Here is a 26,427-nt window from a genome sequence, read left to right as displayed (position 1 = left end):
GGAAGCTCTCAAGAGTCCTTTGTCTCACCCTGGTCATTCCACAGATATATAAACCCCTTTCCCTAGTTTCAACAGACCTCACTACCTCTGAGGATGCTTGCCATAGATGCAGGCGAAATGTCAGGAGAGAATGCCTCTAGACCATGGCCATATAGCCCGAAAAAACCTACAACAACCCAGCTCTCAGACTGTTTCTATGACCCCTTTCTTATTAGCCTCAGAGATTCTCACTTCTTACAGAAAAAGAAAGCAAGTCACTAATGGGTCTGGACTGAGTCTAGAGTTCTGCATTAATAAACCCAAACTCTGATCACAGGGTACATTTTTCTGTGGCCAGAATAAACTGGGGAATAAGGATATCTTACGAGTTACATAATATAGACCATTTTGCAATTGAACCAAGGGTGTTGTGTGTTGCAAAACAGCAGCAACTTATCTAATATTTGAGTTTTGCAATGAGTATGTTGTAGAATGGAATGCATAGACTGTGTAATAAAATACAAAAGTCATAAATGCATGATATTTGGACAACAGTGTTCTGCAAATAGGTGTGGTGAGTTAAGAAGAGGAGGTTATGAGAAAAGAATTAGTTCAGTGGGTTGTTGTGAGTTTTCCAGGCTGTATGGCCATGTTTCATAAGCATTTTCTCCTGATGTTTCGTCCACATCTATGTGGGTCTGTTGGAAACTAGGCAAGTGAGGTTTGTATATCTGTGGACTGTCCAGAGTGGGAGAAAGAACTCTTGTCTGCTTGAGGCAAGTGTGAATGTTCCCATTGACCATCTTGATTAGCATTTAATGGTATTGCCGCTTCAAAGCTTAGTTGCTTCCTGCCTGGGGAATCCTTTGTTGGGAGATGTTAGCTGGCCCTGATTGTTTCCCATCTGGAATTCCTCTGTTTTTTTAGTTTTGCTCTTTATTTCCTGTCCTGATATTAGAGTTTTTAAATACAGGTAGCCAGATTTTGTTCATTTTCATGGTTTCCTCCTTTCTGTAGAAATTGTCTACATCCTTGTGGATTTCAGTGGCTTTTCTGTGTAGTCTGACATGGTGGTTGTTAGAGTGGTCCAGCATTTCTGTCTTCTCAAATATTATGCTGTGTTCAGGTTGGTTCATCAAGTGCTCTGTTATGGCTGACTTCTCTGGTTGAAGTAGTCTGCAATGCCTTTCATGTTCCTTGATTCGTGTTTGGGCAATGCTGCATTTGGTGGTCCCCATGTAGACTTGTCCACAGCTGCATGGTATACGGTAGACTCCTGCAGAGGTGAGAGGATCCCTCTTGTCTTTTGCTGAACGTAATATTTGTTGGATCTTCTTGGTGGGTCTGTAAATAGTTTGTAGGTTGTGTTTCTTCATCAGCTTCCCTATGCCTGGACATTTTGGACATTCCACAGATATATCAACCTCACTTGCCTAGTTTCCAACAGACCCCTCCACCTCTAAGGATGCCTCCCATAGATGTGGGCAAAGCATCAGGAGAGAATGCTTCTGGAACATGGCCAAACAGCCTGGAAAACTCACAGCAACCTAGTGATTCTGACCATGAAAGCCTTTGACAACAGAATTAGTTCAAATATTCAGTGGCAACCCCTCTTTTAACAAATCTTACCAAAATACTTACCAAGAAGATAGGTTCATCTTTGTTGTTGTTGTTCATTCGTTCAGTCGTTTCCGACTCCTTCAAGGACAATCCAGTCACTTCAAGGATACCATCCATCTTCGGGATCTTAGGTTCATCTTACGGATGCAATAATTCAGAAACAACTTGAAGGCATACAACAGCAGCATTTTTATCATACCTCAAAATATGTACTTGAGCTTATAGCTTCTACCAAAATGTGCTTGTCCATTGCTGTTTCTGTTGGAATCTATTTGTACAAGAAACTTGTACAAGTAAAAGTTGAGATTCCCATCATCCTGACATGAACTGCCACATTTCCTTTTGGGGAAAAAAAAATAGGCCAAATAGATTGTGATTGTGGATGTTTTGATTTCTGGATGAAGAAAGCCTTGTATCCCAGGCATAATGATTATGAACTAGGCCTTTCTAAAGAGTCATCTGAAAGCATGTTTTCATTGTGTCTCCTGTCAGAAGAAAGCTACCCTCTTCCAAAAACCTATTTGGATGAGTAGCATGTCCAGAGCTGAAAGGCAAAAAGACCGCGCTTACCTTCAGAGGCTTGACGAACGTCATAACTTCTTGAAAAACCCGCGCTACTTCTCACCCAACTCTGATCGTGGAGGACGGTCCTTGATTCTGCCTCAAAAGAGGGTGCAGCGTATGGTCGCGGGAAGAAAAAAGATGGTGGTTCTTGAAAGGTAGCGAGACTATTCTTTGCAAAATGGAATGAAGCAAGAATCTTTGTAATTGTACAAGCTCCTTTGAGTTCCCGAAGCCATGATCTCAACCATGGCTTCGGGAAAATGGGTTAAACCCTTGTGCTAGTTTGAATCCAGGGAGCAAGGTGAGCTCCTGTCGGTCAGCTCCAGCTTCTCATGCAGGAACATTAGAGAAGCCTCTCACAGGATTGTAATACATCTGGACATCTCTTGGGCAACGTCCTTGCAGACAGCCAATTGTCTCACACAGGAAGGGACTTGCAATTTCTCAAGTTGCTACTGACACAAAGAAAAAAAATCATATACCATTTAAATTGCCATGGCCTGTGTGTTACAGAAGGGGAGAAGTGAGCTAGAGGTTGAAGAATCAGCCACATTCAATGTTGCAATGCATTAAAAATGTTATTTATTTATTTATTTAAAACATTTATATTCCGCCCTTCTCACCCCGAAGGAGACTCAGGGCGGAGCACAGCATATATACATTCAATGCCGGGACACAATTCTTATATACATACATAAACATTAAAAACATTTATCAAAATATTAAAATACACTATTTAAAACCGTCCTTGTCATCCACGTCAAATCTAATTGGCCTGGTCATCTTTCCTATTGCTGCTTTATTGCCCTGTCCCGAAAGCTTGGTCCCACAGCCAAGTTTTTACCATCCTTCTGAAGGAGAGGAGAGAGGGGGCCGACCTGATCTCACCAGGAAGGGAGTTCCATATCCAGGGGGCAATCACCGAGAAGGCCCTGTCTCTCGTCCCCACCAATTGTGCCTGTGACAATGGCGGAACGGAAAGCAGGGCCTTCCTGGAGGATCAATCTCTGCGATGGTTCATAGGGAGAGATGCTTTCGGACAGGCAATTTGGGCCGGGGCCGTTTAGGGATTTATAGGCCAAAACCAGCACTTTGAATTGTGCTCAGTAGCAAACTGGCAGCCATTGGAGCTGGCGTAACATGGGAGTTGCATGCTCCATGTATGCTGCCCCTGTTATTAACCTGGCCTCCTCTCATTGGACTAATTGAAGCTTCTGAGCAGTCTTCAAAGGCAACTCCACATAGAGTGCATTGCAGTAGTCTATCCTAGATGTATCGAGAGCGTGGACCACTGTGGCCAAGTCTGACTTCCCAAGATACAGGCGCAGCTGGCACACAAGTTTTACTTGTGCGAAAGCTCCCCTGGCCACCACTGCAACCTGGGACTCCAGGCTCAGTGATGAGTCCAGGAGGACCCCCAAGCTGTGAATCTGTGCTCTGGAGCAGGCAAGGGCAAACTTTGGCCCTCCAGATGTGGACTTCAACTCCAAATAGTAGGCTGTTAGGAATTGTGGGTGTTGAACACTTGGAGGACTGAAGTTTGCCCATGCCTGATCTAGTGGATAACTCAATGCTAAGGAGTGCTCATGATCCTCAGATTGAGATTTGAATGAAGTTTACCAAAGTCCTTTTTAAAAATCAATTCTGTCTTTTCATTTCAGCGATTCCCACTCCGTGCCTATTTTCCTAGCAAACCCACCAGAAGTCGTGTTTTCTTATTATGAAGTTGGCCAGGTTTATGAGGTGAGAGCTTTTTTGGTTCACAAACAAGGATTACTGGCTTTGACATTGCCCAATATTTGCTTTCCTTCGTATACATTTCAGTCTTAGTAATAGCTAAGATATTTCTCAAACACTTCATAACATGTTATTATTTTTTTACTAGATATTGCTCAGTTCCTTCCGAATGGTATGACTCTCATTTTGAATAGCCAAGATGGGCCAGGAGAGGTTATTTGTTGCCTTCCAAAAATAATTTCTCTATGTCTTTACAGATGACTGTAGAGTTACAGAACATGACCTCAACCTCTCAGTGTATCAGAATAATTCCTCCGGCTACATCAGCCTTTTCTATTGGGTTGGGTGAGTTCTCACTGGATTCCATAATGTAAAGAATGTTTGTAAATTTCCTCATAAAGTGGAATTTTTAAAATATTTGCAGATGGTTCTGCATTTGTTCCATACCGGCCGGAAGGAATAGAAGGTGTGGCGTAGGTAAGGAGCAAAACCTTCAAGTCCACAGGGACCTCTTTTTTTTCTGTAACAGCCATTTGTCCTTGAGACAAACAAAATGCATGCAATCTCTAAGTTACAAACATGATAAATTATGTAGATTTGTTCTTAAGTTAAATGTGTATGTAAGTCTGTACAGATACATTTTAATGTATCTAGCCCTCTATCTATCTATCTATCTATCTATCTATCTATCTATCTATCTATCTATCTATCTAATCCAAGCTGGAATGTGTCCAGAGAAGGGCAACTAAAATGATCAAGGGTCTGGAGAACAAGCCCTATGAGGAGCGGCTTAAGGAGCTGGGGATGTTTAGCCTGAAGAAGAGAAGGCTGAGAGGAGATATGATAGCCATGTATAAATATGTGAGAGGAAGTCACAGGGAGGAGAGAGCAAGCTTGTTTTCAGCTTCCTTGGAGACTAGGACACGGAACAATGGCTTCAAACTACAAGAGAGGAGATTCCACCTGAACATGAGGAAGAACTTCCTGACTGTGAGAGCCGTTCAGCAGTGGGACTCTCTGCCCCGGAGTGTGGTGGAGGCTCCTTCTTTGGAAGTTTTTAAACAGAGGTTGGATGGCCATCTGTCAGGGGTGATTTGAATGCAATATTCCTGCTTCTTGGCAGGGGGTTGGACTGGATGGCCCATGAGGTCTCTTCCAACTCTTTGATTCTATAATTGTATGATTCTATGATTCATCTTGTCTCTCTCCTGAGGAATCTGTATAAGGACCAAGTAGCAACAGTAAGAACTGACCATGGAACAACAGACTGGTTCAAGATTGGGAAAGGCGTACGGCAGGGTTGTATACTCTCACCCAACCTATTCAACTTGTATTCAGAACACATCATGCGATGTGCGGGGCTTGATGAATGCAAGGCTTGGGTAAAATTGCTGCAAGAAACATTAACAACCTTAGATGTGCAGATGATACCACTTTGATGGCCAAAACCGAGGAGGAGCTGAGGAGCCTTCTAATCAAGGTGAAAGAAGAAAGTGCAAAAGCTGGGATGCAGTTAAACATAAAAAGAACCAAGATGATGGCAACCAGACTGATTGAAAACTGGCAAATAGAGGGAGAAAACCTGGAGGCCATGACAGACTTTGTATTTCTAGGCGCAAAGATTACTGCAGCCAGGAAATCAGAAGACGTTTCCTTCTTGGGAGGAGAGCAATGACCAATCTCGATAAAATAGTGAAGAGTAGAGACATCACACTGGCAACAAAGATCCACATACTCAAAGCAGTGGTATTCCCCATAGTAACATGGATGTGAGAGCTGGACCACAGGGAAGGCTGAGTGAAGATAGGTGCTTTTGAACTGTGGTGTTGGAGGAAAGTTCTGAGAGTGCCTTGGACCGCCAGAAGATCCAACCAGTCCATACTTCAGGAAATAAAGCCCGACTGCTCATTGGAGGGAAGGATAGTAGAGGCAAAGATGAAGTACTTTGTCCACATCATGAGAAGAAAGGAGAGCTTGGAGAAGACAATGATGCTGGGGAAAATGGAAGGAAAAAGGAAGAGGGGGCGACCAGGGGCAAGATGGGTGGATGGTCTCCTTGAAGTGACTGGCTTGACCTTGAAGGAGCTGGGGAAGGTAACGGCCGACAGGGAGCTCTGGCGTGGGCTGGTCCAGGAGGTCATGAAGAGTCAGAAGCAACTGAACGAGTGAACAACTATATATATAGTTGGCTCAGTGGGTTAAAGTGTTGAGCTGCTGAGCTTATTGATTGAAAGGTCGCAGGTTCGATTCTGGGTAGCGGCGTGAGCTTCCGCTATCAGCCCTACCTTCTGCCAACCTAGCAGTTTGAAAACATGCAAATGTGAGTAGATCAATAGGTACTGCTCCGGCCGGAAGGTAACGGCGCTCCATGCAGTCATGACCTTGAACGTGTCTATGGACAACTCCGACTCTTTGGCTTAGAAATGGAGATGAGCACCACACCCCAGAGTCGGACATGACTGGACTTGATATAGGTAAAGGTTGTCCCCTGACAACCTTTTGGATAGCATAGGGAAGGGTTAACACTTTGGTGACAATTGTTTTGCTATCTGTGCCCCTGTTCAGAAGACATTATGTCCCCTTGATAATTAGATTTTGAAAAATTTGGCTTGTGGGAACAAGGATTGGTGCTACAACTTCAGTGGAGACACCTCCCCTCACCAATGATACTCTTCCAGTAATAGATACCCCTTTCTGGGATAGATTTCCTCTCACGTCCTGTTGTCTCACCCCTGTTCTTAACCTAAAACAATGCTTTAAGGGCTTTAAATCAATATAATTAAAGTCAGGGAATAGTCCAAAATAGAACCCCTAATATTTATATATAGTGCACTCTACTGTAAACCACATTACGCAACATGAAGTGCTCCATTGATCAGTATATGTGCTTTCTGCCAAAACGAGATTTGAAAAACTCTGCATTGTTGGTGGCTGTCATATTCCAGGTTCTGGAGCTGGTTCGAGGTCAGCCTCTTCCGTGCATGTGAGCATCATCCAGATCTCAAGCCAGTTCCAGGATTACTAATCAAATTCTCCCCACATTGAAACCATGATTTCTTTTATGCTGGCTCAAAGCTTACCCCAGTGGTCAGTGCAGATGTGCTCTTAGATCAGAGGTCCTCCAACTAAGGTGCGTGGTTCGGATTCGGCCCTCCAAAGTAATTTACTCAGCCCCAGCCCTAAACTTTAGACTGAGTCTGAAATGACTTGACCAGAGTTTGGGAATCACTGCTCTAAGGAGCCTGTGCTTCTATTCTAGGAAAATTTCCAGGAGAAGGAGGACTTATCGCTCCAGGAATGAGCTGTTACCATGAAGTTCAGTTCATTCCTGAATACCTGTCGGATTATGATGATTATATCCTGGTAGAGTCGCAGGCGCCATATCCGTTCTTTATCCCTTTGAAAGGTAGAAGACCGCCTCCTGTTTTGACACGTGAGTAGACTTTTACCAACCGGAGTGATCCATAATTTGTATTTTTATTAATATTCTGCATCTTTGGAATTTCAAAACGGTTTTAGCTTCAGGGTTTTTTTTTTAATTTTTATTGAAAACAAAATAACATATTTGCACAGATAATAAATGTCTGTTGTAGGCTTACATTATGATAACATATTTCTATATTATCTATTCACATTCTTTACATATTCATTCATATTACATTTTGTATTTTTTCTCCCCTCTCCTCCCACCACCCTTCCCTACTCCTCCCGCCACTTTATATCTTTATTTTTAACCACAAACACAACCTTTTTAACCTTGTGCAATATCAATGCTGGCTTCTCCTTCTTCTACCCATTTCATATAAATTGCCCATTTCTCTTTAATTTCTTCTGTTTTGTCCTCCTGGGAACCTTCTTGGGTTATACATGCAATAATATGTGATTGGACTTGCTCAAATAAATAGTTATTCCAATTTTCCATATTCCATTTTTTCATCTCTCCATCCTTAGGCTATTACCGCCTTTCCTGCTAAGATCATTGCTTTAAATAGGTCTTGGTTCTTGGCAGCAATGTTTTTATTCCCTGTAATTGCCATTAACATAAATTCCATATTGACTTGAATTGTTATTTTGAAAAGTTTCCCCATTTTTAAAATTATCTTATCCCAAAAAGTTGTTGCATTTAAACAGTCCCACCACATATGTGCATACCAGCCTTTTTCTACAATGCTAACACGTTGAGCTTAGTCCTGTTCCCATATTTGCGTTTTAACTTCAGTGTTAATTGCGTCGTCTCACCTCTCATTTGTTAGGGGTAGGATTCATGAATGAGCAGCATTTGGAACGTTCTTCTGGTTCTATAGGTGTTAAGGAAAACTATCCTAAAACATAACAGAGCATCCACAAATCAAACAGGATACAAAAGTTGAGCAATAGCTCACAGCTAGCAAAGCATGAAGTACCATGTGATGTGGCTGTAAAGAATTCGGAGCTTAGGAGGCAGACATGCAGAGTCCAATGCTGGCTTTGGCCTATAAAGCCCTTGATGCAGTGCTTCTCAACCTGGGGTCCCCAGATGTTTTTGGACTACAACTCCCAGAAATCCCAGCCAGTTTACCAGCTGTTAGGATTTCTGGGAGTTGAAGGCCAAAAACATCTGGGGACCCCAGGTTGAGAACCACTGCCTTAACGGTTCTGGCCCAGTTTACTTGTCTGAACGTATGTCCTGCTACGCTCCACCTAGGGCCCTAAGATCATCTGATGAGACCCTGCTCGCTGTCGCTCCCCCCATTGTTGCAATCGCGTTTGGTGGGGACAGGGCCTTTTCTGTGGTGTCCCCTTGGCTATAGAACTCCCTCCCAAGTGAAATTAGATTGGCTGCATCCCTCATGTCCTTCCGGAAACAACTAAAATACTGGCTATGGGATCAGGCTTTTGGAGAGTAGTCTGACTAATGTGCTAATGTGCTGACCTATATAGAACTGATGGAGTGCCCCTGGATAATGTTTAAATTGATTACCACTGACTGTTTGTTGCCTATTTTTATACTGCTTTTATATTGTTCATATGGTTTTCTACAGTTTATACTGCTTATATTGCTGTTTTATTATATTGTTGTTAAATTGTATATTCATGTTTTGATGTGGGCCCTATGGCTGCCAATTTGTTAGCCGTCCTGAGTCCCTCTGCGGACGTTGAGATAAAACGGGATATATAATAATAATCATCATCATCATCTTTATTTGTACCCTGCTACCATCTCCCCAAGGGACTCAGTGCGGCTTACATGAGGCCAAGCCCAAAGTACATCAAACAAAACATCAATAAACACAACATCAATAAACAAGAAAAGCCCTAAATAAATAAATAAATAAATATTAAAAATCACAAAATATTTATATACAATAATAAGAAATAACTGCATTTCTTAATAATCGAGAACAGGGACTGTTCTAAGGTTTCTTCTAAGGTTTCAAGAGAGGGAAAAACTCAGTCACTACATCTCTCCTGACACATAAGCAGAGAGATCTCAAAGCAGACAGCACATATTCTCCAAACTAAAGCGTAAGAAGGCAGAAATCAGATTTTTAAAAGTATGCATTTTAAACAACCAATTACAATGAGAGCATAAAAAGAGAGGAGAGAAGAAATCAGATACATCTCCAACTGTCATACAGGAGGTAAGAGGGAAGGGAAACCCTTAGTCTATGCTAAACTTACTAACTGTTCCTCGTTGAGGACTTGAGACTTGGGTAGTGTGGGGTTGAATTCCAACAATTGTTGTTGTTCGTTCGTTCAGTCGTTTCCGACTCTTCGTGACTTCATGGACCAGGCCACGCCAGAGCTCCTTGTCGGTCGTCACCACCCCCACCTCCTTCAAGTCAATCCAGTCACTTCAAGGATACCATCCATCCACCTTGCCCTTGGTCGGCCCCTCTTCCTTGTTCCTTCCATTTTCCCCAGCATCCTTGTCTTCTCTAAGCTTCCCTTTCTTCTCATGATGTGGCCAAAGTACTTCATCTTGGCCTCTACTATTCTTCCCTCCAATGAGCAGCCAGGCTTTATTTCTTGAAGTATGGACTGGTTGGATCTTCTCGCTGTCCAAGGCACTCTCAGAACTTTCCTTCAGCACCACAGTTCAAAAGCATCTCCCTTCCTTTGCTCAGCCTTCCCTATGGTTCAGCTCTCACATCCATAGGTGACTCCAGCGATAGGAATGTCATAATGAAAAACAATTCCTGCCAGAACAGAAAGAAAGCACAGTTGATTGCTTGTTTCAATATATCAGGCATGGGCAGACTTTGGCCCTCCAAGTGTTTTAGACTTCAACTCTCACAATTCAGGCTGTCAGGAATTATGAGAGTTGAAGTCCTGAAGGGCCCAAGTTTGCCTATTCCTGGGATAGATGATCTCTGATCATGGTAGCTTGAGTCAACGGGTTGCTTCTTTTGTGCCAGACATCCTAACTTGTCCTGCTGTTGTTCCACTTGTGTTTCGCTCTAGTGCCTTCCACCTTGGACTGTGGTGCCTGCCTCGTAGGTGGAGTAAAATTTACACAATTTCCTTGCAAAAATGAAGGTTCCAGCACTGGAAAGTTTTGCATCATGCCAAAGGGCATCTGGCCACCCCCTAACTTCCGGGTAAGAAAGCAAGTATGGTAGAATGGGAAGCCTTGTGCTCTTATTCCCATGAATTGCATCAGAGATTTTGAAGGTTTTGTGGTGTTTCTTCTCTTTTTGAAGGCTGTTGCCACCTTTGGTTATGTGGAGCAAGACGTCTTTGGGATTCACCCAGCAGTATTTGAGCTAGCTCCTGGCCAGTCGACAGTAATTGAGGTCAGTTCAGTACCTTTTGCCTTAACTGCGACCGTACCTCGTGAAGGCGGATCTGGCCAGGGTGGTCCATGCCTTAGTCACCTCCAGATTGGATTACTGTAATGCACTCTATGTGGGGCTGCCCTTGAAAACGGCTCGGAAATTTCAATTGGTCCAACGGGCGGTGGCCAGGTTGTTAACTGGCACTCCTTACAGGGAGCGGTCAACCCTCCTGTTTAAGGAGCTCCACTGGCTGCCATTCATTTTCCGTCCCAATTCAAGGTGCAGGTTCTTACCTACAAAGCCCTAAATGGTTTGGGACCTGCCTACCTGCATGACCGCATTTCTGTGTACGAACCCACACGATCTCTCCGATCATCTGGAGAGGCCCTGCTCGCGCTCCCACCTCTATCGCAGGTGCGACTGGTGAGGACGAGGGAGAGGGCCTTCTCAGTGGTGGCCCCTCGTCTCTATAATTCACTCCCTAAGGACATTAGGCATGCCCCAACCTTGGCAGTCTTTAGGAGGAGTCTGAAAACGTGGTTATTCCAATGTGCCTTCCCAGAATAAGAAACTCCTAGAAATCCGTCCTTAAATGCACTTTATTAATTACCTAGGATTGTTTTTGCACGCCCATCACTTCCCGGAAATCCACCCTAATCATATTTTACCTGCCATGTCCAGCATATTTTAAAATTTTAATTATTACATTTTGCCCAGCCATAAGTTTTTAAATATCGTCGTGCTGTTGCTAATGTTTATTGTTTATTTGCTGTTTATAAGTTTTATTTACTGCTTGCATTGTTGTTTTTCCTTGTCATTGCTGTGTTGTGGGCTCGGCCTCATGTAAGCCACACCGAGTCCCTTGGGGAGATGGTAGCGGGGTATAAATAAAGTGTTGTTGTTGTTGTTATTATTATTATTATTATTAACAACAGTTCGCAGGATTTTAGACGAAAGGGGGATGAAAGGTGAAAATAGAGGGGACGTGGTTTTTAAAAGGGACGTTTCAGAGATGATCCCAATGCCTATATGTCATGATTTACTGCTATATTGATATCAGACAACCCCCCACATTGGCAGTCTTTAGGAGGTGCCTGAAAACGTAGCTGTTCCAGTGTACCTTTCCTGAATAAAGGAAACAATCCCCTGCAGAATACCCTGAGAAGCACTTTAATTACCCATTGGGTTGTTCTCCACTTTTGGTTTAAAACCCTCCTACTAGATACATCCTCTGTTCATGTCCAGCATTTATTTTTAAAGTTTTAACTATTGCATCTGGCCCAGCCATAGGATTTAAATTCTTGTGTGTTATTGTCTATTTATGAGTTATATTAACTGTATTGTTTATTTTTGTTTATTGTTTGTTGTTTTATTATTGCTTGTTGTTTTGATGTGTTGCTGGGCTTGGCCCCATGTAAGCCGCTCTGAGTCCCTTGGGGAGATGGTGGCGGGGTATAAATAAAGTTGTTGTTGTTGTTGTTGTTGTTATTGTTATTATTATTTTGGCTTGTTTCTGCGGTAGGCCTTTGTTTACAGAAAATGCTGATTGTTTGAGAAAACTTGCAGAGAAGAAGTTACTATTCAAGGATAACAGTACATCCGACAAATGATTTAAATCCAATGTAATTCATTTGTGGTCCTATGAGCACCATTGTTTTCCTGATGTAGAAAACTTCTCTTCCAGGTTGTCTTCATGCCTATTTTACCCGAAATCTTTACAGTGACGTACCTCATGGTTTGTGATAATTGCCAGATCAACGAGATTACGGTGACAGGTTTGATGCCACCATCTTTGGAAGTTTCCTATGCAAGCTGAAATTGGTTTTGGGCCAGGACAAGCGATTCTTCACTGAAGGGTCATCAGTAGCTGCCTTTCCCTTTGCCCAGTACCCAAGGGAGATAGTTGGACATGCCAACAGAGTTTCCTGGCAAATGATGCAGATCAAGCAACAAGACATATCAGGAGCCCAAGGTTTCAATGTGGAAGTGTGCAACCACTGGCATTGTTAGTCAGGCCAGGGGGAAAGAAATTTGTCTGAAGCACCAGGGTGCTACTATGAGAGCAGACAATCCTAGGCTACTTGCAGCAATGGTGTGACAGCTTCATATGTTGTTTACTTCAGTCCATTGGAAGGACCCTATTGAATTTGGCCCACCATGTAATTTTATGTGGCCCTTAAATTGCCAGACTACAACTCATCTTTAGACAACATGACAAAAGCTAATGGGAGTTGTGATACAGTAACTTCTGGAAGGCTGCAGTTTATTCTGTTTAGTCAGGATAGTGGGTCTTGGATTTATTTATTTATTTATTTATTTATTTTTATGACATTTATATGCCGCCCTTCTCACCCTGAAGGGGACTCAGAGCGGCTTACAAGTAAAAAGTAAATACAATATATTATTATCATAGCACAATATTAATATTATATATTACATTGTACTATAACATTATACTGTAATATTATTAGTACTATTACATTTAATATAAAATATGTAATTATAATATATTATTATTATTAGTAGTAGTATATTGTATTACATTATAATTTTATCAATATTATATATATAATGCAATATTATTTATATTAAATGTAATAGTACTAATAATAAGTATAATATAATATAATATAATATAATATAACACACACACAATAAATTATATGATATGATATGATATGAGTCGTCCCCTGCCACCCGTTGCTATGGCCCACATGGCTGTTCTGTGTGGGAGTTTTGGCCCAATTCTATCGTTGGTGGGGTTCAGAATGCTCTGTGATTGTAGGTGAACTATAAATCCCAGCAGCTACAACTCCCAAATGTCAAGATTCTATTTTCCCCAAACTCTACCAGTTTTCATATTTGGGCATATTGATTCTTCGTGTGGAGTTTGGTCCAGATCCATCATTGTTTGAGTCCCCAGTGCTCTCTGGATGTATGTGAACTACAACTCCAAAACCAAAGGACACTGCCCACCAAACCCTTCCAGTATTTTCTGTTGGTCATAGGAGAACTGTGTGCCAAGTTTGGTTCAATGCCATCGTTGGTGGGGTTCAGAATGCTCTTTGATTGTACATAAACGGCAAATCCCGGAAACTACAACTCCCAAATGACAAAATCAATTTTTTGAGTGAAGGACATACATTGTTAGGTGTATTATGTCCAAATTTGGTGTCAATTCCCCCATTGGTTTTTGAGTTCTGTTAATCCCACAAACCAACATTACATTTTTATTTATATAGATTATAAGCACAGCCCCCCCCCCCCCCCCACCTCCAGCACCAACCGCTGCTCTGGGATATAAATCTTGTGAATAGGATGATGTCTGACTTTAAAATGCCCTTTAATCTTTCTCCAACCTCAGAGGCACAAAGTGCTGTAGGGTTGAAATTCCCATTATCCCCATCCCATGTGGTGGATAATCAAAAGTGATGAGAGTTGTCATTCCATAATATCTGGAGACCCAAACTGGGCAGAAACTAAACCATTATGTTAAAAAGTTATAGTTACTCTCTGTATCTGTGGATGATTCTCCTTCCATGGATCCAGCAGCCCTTTGAAGGCAATCATAAGGCTGATGTGGCACTCAGTGAAAAAGAGTTCGATACCCCTGCCATAGACAGCACATCAGGTGTATTTCCTGCTTTTTGTTTATTGGGTTCTTGTAGGTTTTTCAGGCTGTATGGCCATGTTCTAGAAGCATTCTCTCCTGACATTTCGCCTGCATCTATGGCAGGCATCCTCAGAGGTTGTGAGGTCCTCACAACCTCTGAGGATGCCTGCCATATATGCAGGCGAAACGTCAGGAGAGAATGCTTCTAGAACATGGCCATACAGCCCGAAAAACCTACAGCAACCCAGTGATTCTGGCCAGGAAAGCCTTTGACAATTTGTGTTTATTCTTTTGTTTCCAGGTCTAGGGCAGCTGATAGCTTTGGAACTGTTCTCTGTCACTGGTGGAGAAAGCCATCCCCTTCCTGGTGAACTTACTGATGTGACAGCTCAGCATCTCATTCGCTTTGATTCTCTGAACCCTTATTCTGTAGCAGAGAAGACTCTGGTTCTAAGAAATATGACGTACGTGTGATGCTCAGAGTGCATAGCAAGGGTGGAGAGCTTTTATTTTAAAAAAATCAGAAATGTGCCATGGAATAGAAAGATAAAATTACAGTTTTATTCTGTGATCTTCCATTAAAAGTACAGAACTCATTCATTGCTTTTCTTTGCTCAGCCACGTGGAACTTCCCTTCTTCTGGCAGATAATGAAGCCTAACTTGCAGCCATTAATGTTGGAAGGAAAAGTGGACCTTGCAAAAATAAAGTACAATTTGGAAAGAGAGTCAGCTTTCTCTCTAACTCCGTCCATGGGAAAGCTACCTGCGCATTCCGACTTCCCCTTTATTCTCACATTTGCTCCAAAAAAGGTACAGATTTGCTTGTTGTTGACTGACGGTGACTCTCAGCTTTTTGTGGCATTATTGTGCTATACGTATGTGTTGGATATCATGCTCAATAAAGATTAATGAGCTCCTACTGAGAGGGTTAGAACTCAAGAGTGAAATAACATATTTCCTGAGAGGATTAGTAAGAGAGACTTTCCAGTGTTATGACCTGTTTTCCACATTAAATTCTCTATATAGATCAGTCATGCATAATTTGTGACTGCCAAGCTAGATGCAGGTCACCAGTCATGTGCTGGGTTATTGGAACCTTTCGGATTTGGTAACTGCGACTGACAGGAAAATATTTAAGTGCTGTCATATATGCTTAATGCTCTGAGTTCAGTTTGTTGGGTAACATGAAAACACAGAAAACATATCAACTTTCCTTTTTTCTCATGGAGCAATGAGAGAGTTGGATTCTGGCCTTGGAATTTTTCAAGGAATGTCCTTTCTAAATACAGTGTACCCTCCGTTATTGCAGGGGTTTATATATCTGTGGAGTCAGGACAGTAAATAAAAAGCAACACTAAAAAACGGGAATTCCAAACAAGAATCAATCAGGTCCAGTTAACATCTCCCAACAAAGGATCCCCCAGCAGCAACCAACCAGATTTTGAAGCTGCAAGGCTATTCAGTGCCAATCAAGGTGGCCAATTGCTACAATAACACTTGCTTCAAACACACTTGCTACCCTGGACATTCCACAGATACATAAACCTCACTTGCCTAGTTTCCAATAGACCTCGCAACCTCTGAGGATGCCTCCCATAGATATGGGCAAAATGTCAGAAGGAAATGCTTCTGGAATATGGCCATACAGCCCAGAAAACTCACAGCAACCCAGTGATTCTGGCCATGAAAGCCTTCAACAATACATCCATGATTGGGTTGAAAGCAGGCATGTAGCCGGGGGGGGGGGGGGGGGGGGGGGAATTTTCATGGTGGTTCGCGAAAAGGCCTTAATGGTGCATTATTTAAACTGTTATGTTTATTCATATCATGATCTGATCACCATACTCAATATATCCCATATGCATGGGGGTATTGGGGTAATGATACAAAAGGTTTGCTAGGCTAGACCCTCTTTCACTCAGACTCAGCCCCCCCCCCCCCAAAACTCAGCCCCCCCCCCCGAAACCCCTCCTGAAAAAAAATTCAGCCCCCCCCCCCCCCGAAACGAAATCCTGGCTACGGGCCTGGTTGAAAGAGTCAGGAAGTCCTCTTATGTGTACACCAAATGTCTAAACCCACGTATGCAAGTTATCAGATAGAGATCGACACAAAAGTTGTGATCCACAGATATTTCTGCACAACACAGTGTGATGAGAACTCAGATAAATCTTTTCTGGGAATGCTGAATTAGTGGGAGCGGGCCTTTTGTCAGCAAGTGGTATCTTTGTGAGTGCAGAGTAGTTAGACGAACTAATTGTGCGTCTTCTGGGTTTCCTTTTTCCTTACAGTTGAGAGACTACCACAGTGTGCTTCAGATTGTACTAGAGGATATCCCAGAACTACCTAAGTAAGTGGTGGTTCAGACACATGTTGTGTGCCATTTGTATTAGTATAGTTGTCATGCTGATGCTAGAGAAGGTTTTACCTGGATGTCAGATCATCTCGTGACATTGTCGATCTCCATTATTTTTGTGTAGTACCCAAGATGTTTTGGATAATACATTTTAATGATGCTGTTGCGAAGGTGTCGAGTCCCACATTTGTTGAGGGGAACCAATGTATCATGCTAGATAAAGGTTTCCCCTGACATTAAGTCCAGTTGTGTCCAATTCTGGGGGTTGGTGCTCATCTCCATTTCTAAGCCGAAGAGCCAGCATTGTCTATAGACACCTCCAAGGTCATGTGGCCGGCATAACTGCATGGAGCGCCGTTATCTTCCTGCCAGAGTGGTACCTATTGATCTACTCACATTTGCATGTTTTCGAAGTGCTAGGTTGGCAGAAGCTGGGGCTAACACCTGGAGGTCACCCCACTCCCCGAATTCGAACCTGTGACCTTTTGGTTAACAAGTTCAGCAGCTCAGCAGTTTAACCAACTGAGCCACCGGGGTCTCCAGTGTATCATACTATTCTATACCAAATGCGCAAAATAACTGATTTTAAACATGTTCCTTGTGTAGCCCTCAAAAACCATGGTTATATGAAGTTGGAGAAAACCGACAAGAAGATGTTATCGCCCTGGAAATAGATGTTAAAGGCCACACAGAACCCTTGCAGCTCCTTTTAGAACCATACGCCATTATAATCCCTGGAGAAAACTATATTGGTGTGAATATTCGAAGACTATTTAAGGTACAACATCAATGCTATTTAGACAGTATCTCTCCTTATGAACCATCTAGGACTTTAAGATCCCGCAGATGCAGTTGGCAGGGACAAGAGACAGGGCCTTCTCAGTGGTGGCCCCTTGGCTATGGAACACCTTCCCCGGGGATATAAGATCGGCTCCCTCCCTTCTAACATTCCGCAAAAATGGTTAAGACCTGGCTTTTCTACCGGAGCATAATTACTTAGGCGATCCCTCGTTGTCCGAGTAGGATAATTCTCCAGGGTGGGTCCGTAGGTGACTATGGAGCCCCATTCTTGATCTGCATCATCTCCCGCAGTGAGGGTATTGGTTTCCAGGTGGAAGGTGGTCCCAGTCGGGGTTGGCTTGACGCGTCTTCCTCTTGGCACGTGTCTCTCACTTTCGCCCTCCATTCGTGCCTCTTCAAATTCTGCAGCACTGTTGGTCACAGCTGACCTCCAGCTGGAGTGCTCACAGGCCAGGGCTTCCCAGTTCTCAGTGTCTATGCCAGAGTTTTTAAGGTTGGCTTTGAGCATAATTACATGTAAACAAATATATGGAATGACTGACCATGCAACTGGACAACGATTTTTAGTAAGGAGATGCTGAGGATCTTGTTTTTACAGATATATTTGCTTTTTAAATTACACTAGCCGTCCCCTGCCACACGTTGCTGTGGCCCACATGGGGGTTCTGTGTGGGAGGCTTGGCCCAATTCTATCATTGGTGGGGTTCAGAAGGCTCTGCGATTGTAGGTGAGCTATAAATCCCAGCAAGTACAACTCCCAAATGTCAAGATTCTATTTTCCCCAAACTCCACCAGTGTTCACATCTGGGCATATTGAGTATTCGTGTAGAGTTTGGTCCAGATAAATCATTGTTTGAGTCCATAGTGATCTCTGGATGTAGGTGAACTACAACTCCAAAACCAAAGGACACTGCCCACCAAACCCAGTATTTTCTGTTGGTCATGGGAGAACTGTGTGCCAAGTTTGATTCAATTCCATCATTGGTGCGGTTCAGAATGCTCTTTGATTGTAGGTGAACTATAAATCCTAGCAACTACAACTCCCAAATGACAAAATCAATTTTTTGAGTGAAGGACATACATTGGGTTGCTAGGTGTCTTGTGTCCAAATTTGGTGTCAATTCGTCCAGTGGTTTTTGAGTTCTGTTAATCCCACAAACGAACATTACATTTTTATTTATATAGATTTTAAATGTTGAATCGTTTTCGTAATTGTTTTAACTGTAATTTGATATTTGCTATGGCATCGCATCACTGCCGACTGTGAACCGGCTTGAGTCGCCTCTGGCTGAGAAAGGTAGTATACAAATGCGGTAAATAAATAAATAATAAAGAAAGAAATAGAGCGCATGTCACTTCTGTCTATTCAACGTTTGTTGTGTTAGCCAGGAGCTCAAGTTTCAAACCCCGTCTCATGGATAGAAAACTTGATAAGGGGCCTGAAATTTCTTTTTCAACATGCACATCAACAAATTCCAAGTAATGGGCACAATTTGATTTGAAGACACGCCACAACAAAAAGACCTACTGAGTTGGAGGCATAATTTGTCCATGAAGAATCAGCCTTTTGTGCAAGTCAATTTTCCCCTCCAGAAAGACCTTCAGAGTAGAAACTAGAAAGAGTCAACACATTGCATAAATGGGATGAAAATGCTTAAACAATTTGAGGGTGGAAGCTAGGGAAATGTTATTAAGCATGAATGGGATTGCAATTTCCTCCCAATAGCATCACCATCGCTGAGTTGTTGTAGGTTTTTCGGGCTATATGGCTATATTCTAGAAGCATTCTCTCCTGATGTTTCACCTGCATCTATGGCAAGCATCCTCAGAGGTTGTGAGACCTCACAACCTCTAAGGAAGCTTGCCGTAGATGCAGGCAAAACGTCAGGAGAGAATGCTTCTAGAACATGGCCATATAGCCCGAAAAACCTACAACAACCCAGTGATTCCAGCCATGAAAGCCTTCGACAATACATCACCATCATTTATTGATTTATTTCCCATCTTTTCCAAGCCTGGAACTCAAGGAAGTTTGCAAAAGTTAGATAGAGCTAAATATGTCTCTTAGCATATGTTTATGGTGATTTTTTCTTCATTTCCAACTTTTCAGATGTATAACAATAGCAAATCCCCAGTCGCGTTTGCCTGGGAGAAAATCAGTGACTGTGACATATTGGAAGTCGAACCTTCTACTGGAAAGCTAGGTACTGTGTGTACTTAAGTATAAACTGATCCAAATATAAGCTGAGGCACCAAGTTTTTCCACAAAAAAACTGGGAAAATGTATTGATTCGAGTATAAGCCGAGGGCTGGAAATGCAGCAGCTACTGGTCAATTTCAAAATAAAAATAGATACCAATATAATTACATTAATTGAGGCATCCGTTGGTTAAATGTTTTGAATATTTACATAAAACTGTAATTTAAGAAGAGTGCCCAACTCTGATTCAAGCCTTATTCTGACCTCCTTCAATGTAAATGTGCGTACACATCCTTCCAATAATAATAAATAGAATAAAATAATAAATGTAATAATAACAATAATAGAGTAAAATAATGGAATTGTAATAACAGTAATAATAGAGTAAAATAATAAATGCAATAATAGTAACAATAATAAAGTAAAACAATAAATGTAATAATAATAATACATTTATTATGTACTAGCTGTACCCGCCACGCTTTGCTTTGGCCAACCTTCCCTCCTTCCTTCACTCCTTCCTTCCTTCAGTCTTTCCTTCTCTTCTTCCTTCTTTCTCTATCTCTTTCCTTCCTTCCCCCTTTTTCTTTCTCTTCTGCTCTCTTTTCTTCCTTCTCTCTTTCCTTCCCTCTCTCTTTCTCTACATCTTGCCCCTTCTTTCGCTCCCACTTTCCTTCCTTCTTTCCCTTTTTTCTTTCCTTCTCCCCTTCTTTCCTTCTCTAACTTTCCTTCCTTTTCCTTTTTCTTTCCCCCCTCTTTCTCTCCTTTCTTCCTTCTCTACCTCTTTCCTTCTTTCCTTCTCTCTTTGCTTCCATGCTTCCTTCTCCCTTTCCTTCTTTATTTCCCACCCTCTTTCTTCCCTTTTTTCTGTATTGTCATTTACCTTTTCATCATTTAGCTTTTGGGGGGCTTTTTAAGTCCTTCTGCTGTGTTTTTCAGCGTTTTTATGAGTGGAGAACATACATTGGGTTGTTAGGTGTATCGTGTCCAAATTTGGTGCCAATTGCCCCAGCGGTTTTTGAGTTCTGTGAATACCACAAACGAACATTACATTTTTATTTATATAGATTTATAACAGAGTAAAATAATAAATAACACTGACTCGAGTATAAGCCAAGGTGGACTTTTTTCAGCCTAAAAAAGGGCTGAAAAACTAGGCTTATACTCGAGTATATACAGTAAATCTTTTTTCTGTCACTGTGACAGGTATTTTTGTGTTTCATTAATCACTAGGCTCCTTTGTAATAAAAAAGGCAGATATCAGTGGGGGGTATTTGGGGTTTGCTGGAGTCAAGCTTGGGGAAGTTTTGGGGGTTCTCTTTTTTTAAAAAATAATCTCTTCAATTTACACATAAGTAATGTATTTTTTTTTTCTGTAGGAGAAAACGAGTTCTGTGAGTTTGAGTTCACAATTACCGGAGGCAAACCTGGACATTCCTGTCATAAGATGGAATGCAAGATCGCCAAGTGTACAGAACCGGTTGTGTTGCATGTGGAAGCTGATTTTAAGGTGGAAAGATCTAAACTGAAACAGTTTTATAACTGAGTCCAATGGTTTATTTTATTTATTTATTTAATAAGTATACCGCCCTGAGTCGCCTTCAGGCTGATACGGGCGGGATGTAAATAGTGTAATTAAATAAATAAATAAATAATACAAATGAAGAGAGATATTGACAAACTGGAATGTGTCCAGAGGAGGGCGATTAAAATGATCAAGGGTCTGGAGAACAAGCCCAATGAGGAGTGGCTTAAAGAGCTGGGCATGTTTAGCCTGAAGAAGAGAAGGCTGAGAGGAGACATGATAGCCATGTATAAGTACGTGAGAGGAAGTCACAGGGAGGAGGGAGCGAACTTGTTTTCTGCTTGGAGGGCCGTATCCGGCCCCCGGGCCTTAGTTTGAGGACCCCTGCTTTAGAGTGCATTGTTTTGATATGTTTCTACTCACCTGAGGCATTTAATGCTTGCCTCTTTTTGTCTGTAAACCACTCTCTCTTCGGGGAGAGAGAGTGGTCTAGAAATAAAGTTTATTATTATTTGAAACACAACAAGATGAGTCCACAGCAAACAAGATCACTCTGCTGGCTGTTGAATTGGATCACACGTCGGATACTTCCCAAGTGTCTAGGACTGTGTGATGTATCGGCGAATAATGCATTCAGATCCTAGTAAGGTGGCCTTTTGCAGCTGACAGGTGGTAATTTTGTCAGCGCCAATTGTGTTTAAGTGCAGGCCAAGCTCTTTAGGCACTGCACCCAGTTGCTGATCACAGTGGGACAACCTTTACTGGCTTGTGCCAGAGTCTGCAGTTCAATCTTTAAATCCTATTATTATTATTATTATTATTATTATTATTATTATTGACACAAAAACACAGTATATCACAGCAAATGAGATTTATATGCTGGATTTCTTATCACAAAATCACAAGTCAAACACTTCCCAAGTTTTTAGGATTGTGTGATGTATTTTCGAATGATGCGCGCAGATCCAAGTAAGGAGGCCTTTTGCAGTTGACAGATCATGATTTTGTCAATGTTTGTTGTTTCAAAATGTCGGCTGAGATCTATTATTATTATTATTATTAGAAACACAACAAGATGTGTCCACAGCAGACACTCTGCTGGCTGTTGTATTGGATCACACGTCGGACACTTCCCAAGTGTCTAGGACTGTGTGACGTATCGGCAAATAATGTGTGTAGATCTCACTAAGGTGGCCTTCTGCAGCTGGCAGAAGGTAATTTTGTCAGCGCCAATTGTGTTTAAGTGCAGGCCAGTGTCTTTAGGCACTGCACCCAGTGTGCCGATCACCACTGGGACAACCTTTACTGGCTTGTGCCAGTCTTTTATTTATTTATTTTTATTTATTTACAGCTTTTATATTCCGCCCTTCTCACCCCGCAGGGGACTCAGGGCAGATTACAGTGTACACATATATGGCAAACATTCAATGCCAATTTTTGACATACAAACATATAAAGACATAGACAGAGGCTATTTAACTTTTTCTGGCCGCCAGGGGAGCTGTCGCTTTCATCGTCCATCTGGACGCTGATGAAGCACTTCCGCATTCCCGCATGCTTCCCCGCTGGAATGCTTTGCTGGAGTCTTCTTTATGGCCTCATAAATCAGTTAATTTAGCCTCCCCACACTTTAAGGTGGTACCTAATTTTCCTACTTGACAGATGCAACTGTCTTTTGGGTTGCAAAAGTCGACAACAGGCTACACACAATTGGTTGGAAACCCAGTCCAACCCAGGCTGGCTTCGAACTCATGACCTTTTGGTTAGAGTGATCTTAATGCAGCTGACACTCAGCCAGCTGCGTCACAATTTATTGTTGTTGTTGTTATTATTATCCATTTGACCTGGTTTTCTGTGGAAGAGAATTCCAAAGTTTCCATTTCACGTCTTCCCTCATGTTGTACTGTTAAATAAATGTAAACAAACAGAATAATCTTACCTCTTGGATATCTTCCATGAGGCCCACTGAGGAAATGATTTGTTTTATTTGCTTTTCCTAGGGTCCCCTTCTTTCCGTTAGTGCGCCCTCACTTGATTTGGGTCTCCTTAAACTGGGTGAAAAAGTGTCCAGTACTTTTCAGATACAAAACATAAGTCAACTGCCAGGGAGATGGAAAATGCAGGAAAGTCCTGTTTGCATAGCTGAAAGGGATGAAGAGGTAAGTTCCTCTGGAAGATTCTCCCTCTTAGCTGTTGATATCCAGATTATAACCTGAAGTTCCCCCTTGCAGCACCTTCTCCAAAGATACTCTTGATAGTGAACCTGAGCATGGAGTTTGAAAATGAGGAGGCAGCCTGGCTGGGAGACCCACCCACCATATTCTGTGCAGACTGGGAAAGATGGGAAGTTGTAGTTCAGTACTAACATACCAAGTGGACAAAGTTTGATCTCTTGCAAGTAATTTCATTTGTTTGTATTTTTTCTCCTTGCAGACTTCTCCTTTTACAATTGAGCCTTCTAGTGGAGAATTAGGTCCTCTAGACGTGTGCAGTGTCTCAGTTTTATTTTCATCATATATGTGTCAGCGTCTCCAAACAGTGCTAGTGATGGAAGTGGAAAACGGAACTGGAAGGTGAGGAACCGATACACAACTTTTTGTGTTGTATCACACAGAGGCAGTTTGTTTTAGAGGGTTGGGTTGCTGTGAGTTTTCCAGCTGTCTGGCCATGTTCCAGAAGCATTCTCTCCTGACGTTTGCACAATGGAAGACCTTCTTATAGCAACACGAGAGACGCTCCAAGTGGCCAGCTACTGGTCAAAGGACATTTAATAGAAGGCCAAGTTTTTAAACTTTGTGTTTTCTCAAATACATCACAATTGTACCCTTGGTTCACTCCTGATACGATAAGTATGAGGTATATTGGAAACTAGGCAAGATATATCTGTGGAATGTCCAGGGTGGGAGAAATAACTCTTGGTTCTGGTCCTGCTTATCTGTCCGAATGTATCTCTCCTTATGAACCATCCAGGAATTTAAGGTCTTCTGGAGAGGCCCTGCTCTCTGTCCCGCCTTCTTCACAGGTTCGGTTGGTAGGGACGAGAGATAGAGCCTTTTCAGTGGTGGCCCCTCAGCTATGGAATGCCCTCCCCAGAGATATTAGATTGGCTCCCACTCTCCTAACATTCTGAAAAAAAGTCAAAACCTGGCTTTGTGAGCAGGCTTTCTCAAATGCAGTGTCGTAAATAATTACTTGACCTTGGAACGGCTGGACAATTGCAATGGGATAAAGATTCTGGAAATTAGATATGGAGGATTTATGTTTTATTGATTTTTATGGAATTTTAAGGATGTATTGTCAAAGGCTTTCATGGCTGGAATCACTCAGTTCTTGTGGGTTTTTTCGGGCTATATGGCCATGTTCTAGAGGCATTTCTCCTGACGTTTCGCCTGCATCTATGGCAAGCATCCTCAGAGGTGAGGTCTGAGGTGACCTCACCTCTGAGGATGCTTGCCATAGATGCAGGTGAAACGTCAGGAGAAATGCCTCTAGAACATGGCCATATAGCCCGAAAAAACCCACAAGAACTGAATTTTAAGGATGTTTATATGTTTTAACTGTTTATATTATTGTGGCATCGAATTGTGCTGGTTTTATAAACTGCCCTGAATCGCCCTCGGGCTGAGAAGGGTGGTATAGAAATATAGTAAATAAATAAATCTTGTCTTTTTGAGGAAAGTGTGAATGTTGCAATTGATCACCTGGATTAGCATTGAATAGCCTTGCAGCTTCAAAGCTTCGCTGCTTCCTGCCTGGGGAATCCTTTGTTGGGAGGTGATTCGATGGCCTGATTATTTTTTGTCTGGAATTCCCCTGTTTTTGAGTGTTGTTCTTTATTTATTGTCCAGATTTTAAGAGTTTTAAATACTGGTATTCAGATTTTGTTCAGACATCTGAACTGGGATACTGTGTTTGCACTGAAAGGGCCGGGCTTTTGCCCAGCTGGTTTATCACCAGCAGCCATAGATCACACCAAGCGAAAGGTTGGCAGTTCGAAGCCTGAGTGATGGTGAGCACCCAACCTTCAGCCCAGCTCACTGTCTACCTAATCAGTTTGAAAACAGCTGTGATCTGTGAGTAGAGAAATTAGGCACCGCTTAAGTGGGGAGGTATTTTATGGCACCATAAAAAGGAAATACCAGTAAATGCCAGTGATCAAAGAAAGGAGGAAGTCTGTGATCAAGGACTCTTTGTCATAGAGGATGGAGCGACAGCACCCCCCGTGGCCAGAATCAAGCACAACCTCCAGGACGCTGAAGTTGGGAAAAATGCCGACATATACCTCTATCTGTCCTGTCTGTTTAACAACATTGAATGTTTGCCATGTATGTGTTCTGTGATCTGCCCTGAGTCCCCTTCAGGGTGAGAAGGGTGTAATATAAATGTTGCAAATGAATAAGTAAATTCGTCTTCTCTCTCTGTCCCCCACTTCTGTTTCTGCCTCCAGCCATATCCTCGTCAATGTGGAAGTTCAGAGTCCTCAGGTGTGCCTTCTCTCAAGCCGCTTGCATTTTGATCTTTCGATCGGGATTCCTGCAGAAGCAACCATTAAGCTGTTTAACCAGACATTGCTCCCAACCCGCTTTAAGTGGGGAGAGGTCAGTGTTTGGGAGTTGTTGAGTGGTGGAAGTGGGGAGGGCTAGGCTGCATAAATTGACACAGCAAAAGTTTCAGTTTTAATGGACATATTTGTTCAACAGCCCCTTGGAAGGCAGGCTTCTTCATACACGGTTAGCATCACTCCACAAAGTGGCATTTTGGGTCCGAATGAGGAAAAGGAATTGCGTGTGGGGATACTGACTCATTCTAAGGTCAGTTTTTTGGTAGACTTGCTCAAGTTATGAAAATGTAGAGGACATTGCCGTTGTTATGCTCTGAGGTTAGGAACAAAGAGAATGAAACAGAACATCTCTCTAAGACAGCGTTTCTCAATCTGGGGATCGGGACCCCTGGGGGGGTCACAAGGGGGTGTCAAAGGGATCGCCAAACACCATCAGAAAACAAATATTTTGGATAATCTTAGGAACCCCTTTAGCAGAGGAGGCTGAAGATCTCTCTGCCTGCCCTTCTCTTCTTTTTTGGAAGCATTTTCTGTTGATCACAGGGGTTCTGTGTAGGAAGTTTGGCCCAATTCTATCATTGGATGGGTTCAGAATGCTCTTTGCTTGTAGGCAAACTATAAATCCCAGAATCTACAACTCCCAAATGTCAAGGTCTATTTTCCCCCAAACTCCACCAGTGCTTACATTTGAGCATATGGAGTATTCGTGCCAAGT

The 26,427-nt window shown here is 42.3% G+C and overlaps 1 protein-coding gene across 1 annotated transcript in view; it reads left to right on the top strand.

Moving 5' to 3' along the window:
* Window positions 1-26,427, top strand: part of DLEC1 (DLEC1 cilia and flagella associated protein) — a 64,248-nt gene that overhangs the window by 10,638 nt on the left and 27,183 nt on the right. Inside the window, exons 6-22 of the mRNA XM_067470387.1 lie at window positions 2,092-2,318; window positions 3,825-3,906; window positions 4,158-4,245; window positions 7,160-7,333; window positions 10,345-10,481; window positions 10,584-10,676; window positions 12,343-12,433; window positions 14,573-14,735; window positions 14,890-15,082; window positions 16,561-16,619; window positions 17,232-17,403; window positions 19,537-19,630; window positions 21,006-21,136; window positions 23,152-23,310; window positions 23,585-23,724; window positions 25,599-25,749; window positions 25,852-25,962. Coding sequence (XP_067326488.1) covers window positions 2,092-2,318; window positions 3,825-3,906; window positions 4,158-4,245; window positions 7,160-7,333; window positions 10,345-10,481; window positions 10,584-10,676; window positions 12,343-12,433; window positions 14,573-14,735; window positions 14,890-15,082; window positions 16,561-16,619; window positions 17,232-17,403; window positions 19,537-19,630; window positions 21,006-21,136; window positions 23,152-23,310; window positions 23,585-23,724; window positions 25,599-25,749; window positions 25,852-25,962 — 2,265 coding nt within the window. The remainder of the gene's footprint in view (window positions 1-2,091; window positions 2,319-3,824; window positions 3,907-4,157; window positions 4,246-7,159; window positions 7,334-10,344; window positions 10,482-10,583; window positions 10,677-12,342; window positions 12,434-14,572; window positions 14,736-14,889; window positions 15,083-16,560; window positions 16,620-17,231; window positions 17,404-19,536; window positions 19,631-21,005; window positions 21,137-23,151; window positions 23,311-23,584; window positions 23,725-25,598; window positions 25,750-25,851; window positions 25,963-26,427) is intronic.

Source organism: Anolis sagrei, chromosome 6 (assembly GCF_037176765.1).
Source record: "Anolis sagrei isolate rAnoSag1 chromosome 6, rAnoSag1.mat, whole genome shotgun sequence".
In the NCBI taxonomy this organism is placed as follows: Eukaryota; Metazoa; Chordata; class Lepidosauria; order Squamata; family Dactyloidae; genus Anolis; species Anolis sagrei.
This window is presented reverse-complemented; position numbering and strand designations above follow the sequence as displayed.